This window comes from Aethalodelphis obliquidens, unplaced genomic scaffold, assembly GCF_003676395.1.
Source record: "Aethalodelphis obliquidens isolate GAN/ISIS:26980383/991018 unplaced genomic scaffold, ASM367639v1 scaffold8, whole genome shotgun sequence".
Taxonomy (NCBI): domain Eukaryota; kingdom Metazoa; phylum Chordata; class Mammalia; order Artiodactyla; family Delphinidae; genus Aethalodelphis; species Aethalodelphis obliquidens.
Genome location: NW_020837952.1, coordinates 1850178 through 1860074, shown reverse-complemented (window position 1 = coordinate 1860074; position 9897 = coordinate 1850178). Strand labels below are relative to the sequence as shown.

The window sequence follows — 9897 nt, the reverse complement described above, 5'->3', positions numbered from 1 at the left end:
GACCGTTTATGCAGTTGTTTTTATTTATTCAACTCTAAAGATTGACAGAGGCAATTTTTTGATGGTTAACACCTTAGATTAACACAAATTATATTGCTATAAATTTGGTTCAGGGTCAGAATAGGAATCAGGAAAGAGGGAGAACAACAAAAATCTTCAAACACTGAAACGAAGAAAGACTTTTTTTTTCCTTTAATTAAATGCTACTTTCCCATAGACTTCCCTAGACTGGTTTGCAGTCTAAGGTAATAGGAAACAAGGCTGGGGCATTTGGAAGAAACTGCAGGCTAAGCTATGGTGCCAAGCAAGAGGCTGAAACCCCGATCTGAGTGTCAATCTCAGGCACGTTCTGGGAGCACAGGCAGATTCTCAAATGTTTCCTAGTGTTCTTTCCTTTTCACCCATTCAGTTTCCCCTTCTCTGGCTAATCCTGGACAGTACACAACCCCTTCATTGCCTCCCTTGGTCACGTTGTTGTTTACAGGGAACCTGACTGGCAAGTGTGGCTTCTGCTTAGACTGGAAAGGCAGCAAGACCAGCTGCCTGACCCATCTCCTCCTGAAAGACAGTAGGGGTTGCTGAGGAAGGCCTCTTCAGGCCCCTGAAAGGCCTGCGGTACTGGGAAGAACACTGCGTACCCTTGGGAAACCTGGCAACAGGTGCCGGTGACTCCTGGGGGAAATGAACAGTCAGAATCAATCCATATCACTGGGAAAGGTCAAGGGAAAAAACAGCTTCCCTTCCAAAAAAAAAAAATGGTAAAGCGGAAACGAGGAGAGAAGAACCAAAATATTTAGAATGGCATTAAAAGTGAAGGCGCAAACTTCTTTCTGTCATTAAATCTAACTACAAGTTTCCTAAAGTCCAGTTACCAAGTTGAATTGTGTGGGATAGAAGAGACAGGCCAGCTGGAATCTCCCTCAAGAGTTCACGGCTTCAGGCTGAGAGGTCCTGGGTTTGCGCTGGGGGAGCCCCTTTTTGAATGAGGGCTTGGGTGGGCCGGGCTCCATGCTGGCTCCAATTCCATTGGTCCCTGCAGAGTGAGTCTGGCCCCGTTCACTAGTGTTTCCTGGCGCCTGGGATGGAGTGCTCTGGTACCTGGAACCAGATGAATACCACGAGCTGTTTCTGTAACGACCCCCACTGTCATGTCGTCCTTGGTTCGTGGGGTCATTGGACTTTGGGCCTTGTGGCCTGTAGCCTTGTCCTCCGCGTCTGTTCCCCGGCAATACCTAAGGATAAAAGAAGACAATGTTCAGAGCACTGTGGCGTTAGGGCACCCCGTTTGCTCCAGTTCAGTTTATTGAGGAGTACTCTGAAAGCCTAATAGCGGTATCCCAGGCTTGGGACTCAGTTCTCTCTTAAAACCCACAGAGTTTGATCAGCCAATTCAATCTAGACACTAATCAGAATTAATAAATCATTCACTATTTACCCCCTGCCTTTCAGCCCTATGCTCTTCTCCACTGAAGAGCTTTTCTTTAGCTGGGCAGAAAAGGTGGAAAGAGCATCCTCTGAGGTTGTTACAAGCCCTCAGCTGGGCAAGTATCTTATCACGCGTCTGAATTTTGTAGATCATAAGCCATTTGTAAAGATAATGAACATCTGGAATAATAAAATAAACATCACTATGATCTACTCTGCTATATATCGTGAACCACAGATTAAATCACGCTGCTGTGACATTTAACATATCTTTCACATTACAACCCAGAAAGCTCATGGCATAGCATTTTATTTTTGTCCTCCAATTCCAATGTAATACCAGTCTGAAGAATTACTGACAGCACTGCCTTGGACTGCTCTTATGTATCTCCTTCAAACCAAGGAAAAGGGGCTTCCCTGGTGGCGCAGTGGTTGAGAGTCTGCCTGCCGATGCAGGGGACGCGGGTTCGTGCCCCGGTCCGGGAAGATCCTACATGCCGCGGAACGGCTGGGCCCGTGAGCCATGGCCGCTGAGCCTGCGCGTCCGGAACCTGTGCTCCGCGACGGGAGAGGCCACAACAGTGAGAGGCTCGCGTACTGCTAAAAAACCCAAAAAACAAAAAACAACCCAAGGAAAAGAAACTATGGATTATACTTCAACTTTCTAGTGGTGCTTTTCTACTTCAAGATGGGTACATGACTCCCAGTGTGACCAAATACCAGGCAATATACTACCTACAAAGCTAGGATCACTGCCAACATCAGAAAGTCAGCAGTCTTGGTGACAGGAAATCTAAACTGGCTGGTGATTTGGAACATACATACCAAATGCTTTCTCTGGAAATAACTGAGGCTGGAGGGATTCAAAATAGGTGTGGAATGGGCATAAAGAGAGGAAGGTAATGTACTGAGCTGTCGGTGTTGAAGCTGTGACAACCTGGCAGCATTTCTTCGTAAGTTGCTCAGTGTGGAAGCTAGGTTACCTCTCGATGAGGCTGGTAGGGCCGGCCACTGGAGTTTGCTGTGGTTGCAAGAGTCTCCCCCGGTGCCGAGTTTTTCTTGTTAGCACTTGTAAGGCTGGGAGCAGAGGCACAGGTGGAAGAGGAAGCAGCAGAGGCATCACACGGGCTACTCAAAGACACAGATGTCACCGAGCTACATCGAGATCTGGTTGAATAGCTGTTCTTTGGATGGGACACTGAGACAGAAATGTGAGCGATATGTGGTCAGACGATAGAAGAGCATGGTGGGTAATATATTCCCTATTTCTCCATCTCACAATGAGCAATTTAGGATAAAGGACTGTCTATCAGTATTTGTAAAGATAAGCTTAGAAATAGGTAACGGGAAGGAAAATCTCCCTTCTGCCCTCTTCCTCCACTCCTGCCAAATCCCCACCGCTTTGTAAGTGGCCCATCCCCCCACCAACTAATGACTTCTTGGCGTTTCCTACCACCTAAACTCCTGGCTTTGGCTCCAGCGGCTGACTAAGCCTAGGAACAATAGTACGGGCCATATGTTCGCTTTCCTATGCAAGGAACATTCTAAAGTACAGACTTCAAAAAGAAAGAAAAAGTTAAATAAAAAGCCAAATTCCTTTTTAAAAATTTGAATGAGGCAAGATGAGTTACATATGAACAGAACTAGTCTTTACAACAAATATCTATCTTCCCGAGGCTCTTTCTGCAAAAATAACTCCAAATTCAAAATATCAATCTAGCTGAAAAATGCTAATATTTTCAATTCAAGTTTTGTCAGAATTCAACGGTCTAAAAGTACCCCATAGATGTTTTTCCTTGGCTTTAAGCCTGGGCTAATGTTGAACTTACAATCACTGCCCTAGGTCCAACATTTATTTCACTTTCACACCGAGACAGAAAGAACGTAGGAGCCAAGCTCGGGGTCTGGGTTTGACTGATGTGTCGCTACAGGCTCTCACCACAGAGGCACCACCGTGCCCCGCCTCCACACACACCTATTATGCGCTAGGCAAAGCAGGTATTGCTATCTCCACCGAGGAGTAAAATGAGCGGCCCAGTGTAGAGTGCAGAGGCAAGGATTCAAACTTGGTCTGACTCCAGGGCCACGTGCTCTTTATACTATATACCAAACACCTCTCAGCTCAGCAGGAAATGATGAAAAAATATGACCGCAAATCTAGGGAGCTGGAAAATGCCTATCCTCAGAGCTCAAAGCATCTGTGTCCACTGACTTATTAAGTATCTCAGAGTTCCTTTTCATAAAAACAAGAAAACAAACCAAAACCCAAGAGGGACTGAGGAAGAATCAGGGGAGAAGCCAATCGGCACTTCAGTTTCTAGTTAGTAGAGGGTGGTCTTCTCATCACCATCTCCGGCGCCCTGAATCTCTCAGCACCTCACCTTGTCCAAATGAATCTATGTTCTTCTTTAGGGTGTCTACATCACAGGTGAATCGGGCCACTCGTCCCAGATCCTCGTCATATTTACGTTCACTAACAAAGTGCTGGAGAAAAGACAAAGAAGTGCCTCCAGGTGAGACAAACAATATACGTGGGATTTATAGCTTGCTGTAAACAGACGAAACAATTACTTTCAATTGTTTTCTTTTTGTGCTTCAAAGTTCATTACCTACATGGCCATCATATTACCAATGCTGGGTGATGGACAAAATTCAGTCATTTTCCTTAAGGGCCCGAAGATAAGTCCATTTGGGAGCTTTACGAAATGCTAATGGTCATTAGGTGTAAATCAAGAGAAACTCTGGAGGAAGAAGGAACTCATGCTGGAGGACCACCTTTCTCTCCACCGTTAGCTACTCTCCCCATTGTTCCATTTTATACACAGGCAGAGGCGGCAGAAATGCTCATAAGTTACAACAATGATTCCTTAATTTAAATAGATGATTTGGTGTTCTCTAATATAAACTTCCTTAGTAAACCCACTTCACCGCTTTATACAGTAGGATTTTTTAGTCCTTGTAATAGGAACAATTTCTTGAGATGGAAAATCATTCATGTGAAAAGTCAGCTTTGCAAATGAGAAGAGTTCGTGCTGCAAGTAATTTAATCCTTTCAAGCAGACTGAGCTGAGAAGTAACCATCCCCTTGGGTCAAAAACGAACTATACTATAGAAATAGTGGGGCTAGAAACATGTCAGGAATAAAGTGCTTCTGGGGGTCTATTTCAATAAATTTCTAAGGTAGTCTGGAATCATTTTTTCAGATGTACAAGAGAGTAAGAAAGAAAAGTTAAAGGCCTAGATATAATTTAGAAGAACTGAACTCAGAGCAGTCCTCTAACCGGGGGTGGCCTAATTCCACTTTGGATTTTCAAGGGGTGGAATGAAGTGCATCAGAATCCTTGGGCTGCACCGAGAAGCAATAAACGGGAGAGGAGAAATGAAAATTACCTCTGGGACTTGAAGTCCTGAAGCTGCAGAGTATACCGTGACTTAGGAAAGCACAAGAATCTCTATAACAAAGCCTTCAGACATGTAATATCAGTCTGAGATTAATTCTGAAACACATTCTAGGGTTTCCTGAGCCAAAGACATAACAGGAATGACGGAAATAAAATGATCTGGAAATAAGACATTTAAATTGCACAGCACCCACTTCAGTACACTGAAAACGTGGAGAGAAACAGATCCTTAGTCAGCCTGCAGAAATATTTCTAGCAGCTCTTCAACCACGTGGGAAGGGGAACAGATGAAGCCTGTGAGAGCCAGAATTCTTATCTAATTCCAAAGGGGTTTCTGGCTTCTCCCAGATAGTTGAATGAGACTGACTGGCATCAGTGCGAGGAAGACTTTCTATAAAATTTAGCAATATAGTCTTAGTTAATCAGAAAATGGTAATTTAAAACTTGCATTGTTGGTTTCACTATTTCTCCCCAATATAGACTAAGGGGAAGGAGTGAGAGAATAATAACGCGACATAGGTTTGTGTGAAAGACTGGGTCAGGATGGTAACAGGGATGCCTGTAAGGTCTCAGATGATCTTCCATCTATGCTTTTATTTTACAAAGGCTGTTATATAGCCTCCCCAGCATGTATTCCTCTTAAATATGGCAATAAATCTCACACGTTCAGAAAGAGCAGAGTTAGGGCACAGGAGCAGAGAAGGCCATACAGTTCACGGTTTAGAAACAATTAATTAGAATGTCAGTGTCCACAACTACCCATGAATAACCCAACCTCTCTCACGTTCCCATCTTAGTCTCAGAAACACTGTTCTTTATGTAAGAATTTAAGACATCTGAGTGTGGAGTCCAAGTAATCTTTATAAACAGTTTACAATATAATCAACACCTCAAATTGCTCATTTTTCTCTTATAAAATCAGAATTGACCAACCAACTATTTAACTATCTACTGAACACCTACTGTGTGCCAAGGCATTGTGCCAGGGCACTGGAGACACAGCAGTTCCTGTCACTGTAAAGTTCACTATCGAGTGGGAAAGGCAGATTAATCAAATGCACATACAATTATAAGTGTGCTAGGAAGGCACAAACAGGGGGGACACGTCAGGAAAGTCAGGAAGGATGAGGTCAGGAGTGAGATGTGTGCTGGGAGTGGCAGGGGGAGGGAAAAGAATGTTCTGGACAGATGGAAAAGCATGTGCAGCAGCCCTCACAGGAGGGAACAGGGTATGCCTGTGGAAAGGAGAGCGAGTATGGCTGGAGCAGAGGGGACAAGGGCGATGCTGTGCAAAGCACGGCAGAAGGGCCAGACCATACAGAGCCCTACAGGCCGTTAAGGATTATAGCCTATCCTGAAAGCAACGGGAAGTTTGAAGTAGGTTCTGTAATGCGAGGGACAGATATGAAGGGTTGGGGAGGCCAGGGCAGTGGCAAAGAGGAGGAGTGGAATCAGTTAGGAGGCTACCACAAAGTCCAAGCAAGAGATCACTGTAGCTTGATCATGATGGTGGTGGTGGAGACAAAGGGAAAAGGTCAGATCCGAGATTGCGCTGAAGGTCAAAGGGACAGGGTCTGCTGACAGACTGAACTGTGGGAAAAGGAGAAATTCCCTAAGGTTTCCAGCTTGGACACTGGATAGATGACAGTACCATTTACAGAGAAAGGGAAAGGGCCAGGAAAAGGGCCAGGTTTGGGAAGAGGAGATCATGAGTTAAATATATTAGATACAGCACTTTAGTCCCTGAGGGTAAGAAGAAAGGCAGAAAGGAGAAGGAGGTTCTACCTTGATATCAGCTCTGAGCTCAACCAACTGCTCCTCTGACATCCGAACAGCCACATCAGTCATCTTCTTTAGAAGTTCGGCTTTCTTCTGACGGCTGAGCAAAATTTCCACTGTAGAGGAAAGGGAGCATGACTCTTACGGTCTGCTAAATAGGACAAAGAAGAACTAGAAGTATAGGCCTTGCAGGATGTACTTGGACAGCCAAAGGCTTAGCTGCCCACCCATCCAGAAAGTGAAAATACCAAAGGTCCAGTTTCCACCTTCTTGAGGGACTCTGAAGGCAGTTTACATGGTAAATGCTTTTTATGAATCATAAAGACTCATACATCACTTGTCATTTCTCTTTCTCCTCTTCCCACTTAAAAAAATTTTATCAAGACGCATATAAATTAAAACAAAAATATGCACAAGGTAAAGAATACATCTAGAATAAATGGGTATAAAATGAAAAATAAAACCGTCCCTCCTACTTCTGACTTCCAGAGGAAACCACTGGTAATAATTTCTTATGTATACTTTCCATTATACCCTCTGCACATACAATCTCTCTCTCTCTTTTTTCCCCTCACAATGGTCCCTCCTTTACCTTCGCTAGTTTTACTTACTATGTCTTGAAGTTCATTCCTTAGTAATATATTGGATTCCCCTCACTCTGTTTAATAGCCACCTAGTATTCTACTATGTGGATATACAACAATTATTTACCAAGTTCCCTAATGATGGACATTAGATTATTTACAGCCTTTCAAGAAGCATCTTCTCTGGCTTGCTCCCAGATGTGTAACTCAGGTATGGCCATGAAGAATGACAGACAATAAACATTCTCTCAGAGGAGGAAGCCAGGGGTTACAGAGGACAAAGGGCAAAAGAAATCCTCTGAGGAAGCAGATCTAGGGGCTGCCAAATGAACCAAGGAACTTTCTCTACCACTGGGGCAGGGACTCTACTAGTCCTGTCCAGTAAGCTTTGATCATTGCATGTCCAAGTGGGAATTTTTACTATAATTATCCTCTTCTCTCCCTATCTATGTAATAATGTTTCTTTCAGTTTATGGGATGCCAGACCACAATATACCATAACCAGAGCTGTTGGAAGATCTGAAACTACTCAGAAGTCCTGGACTTTCAGCTGAATACGTGAACTAGAGGAGACTGTGGAGGTGTTGCCATCAAGAAGGAGGTGAGTGTGTTCTCATTTTGGAAAAAAGAGGACTGCAGGGTAGCTGAGGGGTAGACTGTAGCAAAGACTGTTAGTGACTGAATATCCATTCTCCTCTATCAGAAGTCTAATGTTGTTGGGTACCAATGTGCTTAGGTAAAAAAAAGCTACATTTCCTGGCTTTGCTACACATAACTGTTCATGTGGTATAGTTTGGCCGTTGAGATCTAAGCAGAATTCAGAGGCGAGGCTTACTAGAAAGCTCTCTAAAGGAGTCTTAGCCTGCATGTAACATTTTGCCCTTCTCTGACTAGAGCCGTAGGATGTATATTTTGACCATAAGCACAATGTAAGGATGGCTGGGGAGAAGGATAGAGAAGCCTGCGTCCCTCATAACATTTTTTTTTTTTTTTTTTTTTTTTTTTGCGGTACGTGGGCCTCTCACTGTTGCGGCCTCTCCCGTTGCGGAGCACAGGCTCCGGACGTGCAGGCTCAGCGGCCATGGCTCACGGGCCCAGCTGCTCCGCGGCATGTGGGATCTTCCCGGACTGGGGCACGAACCCAGGTCCCCTGCATCGGCAGGCGGACTCTCAACCACTGAGCCACCAGGGAAGCCCAGGACTTGGTTTTTATTCTGATTTAACTTTAGTAGCTGTAATTGCACGAAACCTAGTTCTTATTTATTTAAATAGTAGTATCAAGGATATCTAGACACCACCGTGCGTTTAAATGCCATTTTTCATTTTGTAGACTTAACTGATAATTGGCCTTATTTGTGTGTTTCATCTGAAAACTCAGAGTTTTCCCTGAGTTCTTATATTTTGAAAGCATTAAAAGGTTTACACTAACAGAGATGGATAGATGCTAATATTTAATCTAAGGAAGGTTAAAATTTGCTTTGTTACCCAGAGCATTTTTTTTTTTTGAAGGAGGAATTTTCATTTGTTTATTTAGTTTATTTTTTTGGCTGCGTTGGGTCTTTGTTGCTGTGTGCGGGCTTTCTCTAGTTGCGGTGAGCGGGAGCTACTCTTCGTTGCAGTGCGTGGGCTTCTCATTGTGGTAGCTTCTCTTGTTGCAGAGCACGGGCTCTAGGTGCTCGGGCTTCAGGAGTTGTGGCTCGCGGGCTCTGGACCACAGGCTCAGTAGTTGTGGCGCGTGGGCTTAGTTGCTCCGCGGCATATGGGATCTTCCCAGACCAGGGCTCGAACCCGTGTCCCCTGCATCGGCAGGCGGACTCTCAACAACTGTGCCACCAGGGAAGTCCCCTCATATCATTTTGGAGATGCCCTACAGCCCTGGACTGCTTACCTCTGGACCTTTCATTTCATGAGAGAAAAAGAAGCTCACATTTCTTTAGGCCATTCTGTGGCATGCAGTCAAACTCAATTCCTAACTTATACACAGAATCCTGTAACCTACTGAGAAACTAGCCAAATTTACATGAGAAAAAAATAGAATTTTTAAAAAGCTACATTAGGTGTAGAGCTGAATGTGTTTAGCAAGTTTACTTAGTCCAATTTGCCACATATATGCCACCCATGGGCTGCTCATGCCCATGTCTGGTTAATCGATAAGGGCACACTTTCCCAATAAGTTAGGAACATGCATACAAAAGTTTCTCAATACAAAGGCCCAACAAATACAAATGATCTGTTGGTCTGGCTCCCAAGATAAAACCTATTTGCCATTTGTATCAAATTCACTTTCTCTCAGCTCCAGCATTCTAGGATTCTAAGATAAAATTACAGATCTCAAGATGTGTCAAGTAAAGATTTCTACACATATCATATAACTCAGAGGGCCTAATTATATGACCTTGGACAACTCACATTTTCCCAAGGAACTTGTTTCTTCGTTTATGAAATGAAAAAAATAAAACAAAATAAAATCCAAAAACCTAACTCTCCCATAAGGTTGATATTAACATAACATATGAATGAGTGTGAAAAAACTCTCAACTGTGAAGTACTATGAACATATAATTAATAAACTATAATGTGTAAAGAAAAGAAACACCTTTTTGATATTATTGGTAAATGAGTAATTACATTAGTGTCATTGAGAACTAGGATTTTTAGCATGAGAGGGGTGGACTGTATTTGATAATTGATTGACCATGAATTGATAA

The 9897-nt window shown here is 43.5% G+C and overlaps 1 protein-coding gene across 2 annotated transcripts in view; it reads right to left on the bottom strand.

The window, feature by feature from the left end:
• The window catches only part of SPATS2 (spermatogenesis associated serine rich 2), a 136268-nt gene continuing 126371 nt past the window's right edge, over nucleotides 1-9897 (bottom strand). For both annotated transcript variants that reach the window (XM_027106174.1, XM_027106173.1), the window contains exons 10-13: nucleotides 6612-6721; nucleotides 3807-3909; nucleotides 2409-2623; nucleotides 1-1232 (exon numbers count right to left, since the gene is read on the bottom strand). In XM_027106174.1, the coding sequence (XP_026961975.1) occupies nucleotides 921-1232; nucleotides 2409-2623; nucleotides 3807-3909; nucleotides 6612-6721 (740 nt within the window). In that variant the 3' untranslated portion in view covers nucleotides 1-920. The remainder of the gene's footprint in view (nucleotides 1233-2408; nucleotides 2624-3806; nucleotides 3910-6611; nucleotides 6722-9897) is intronic.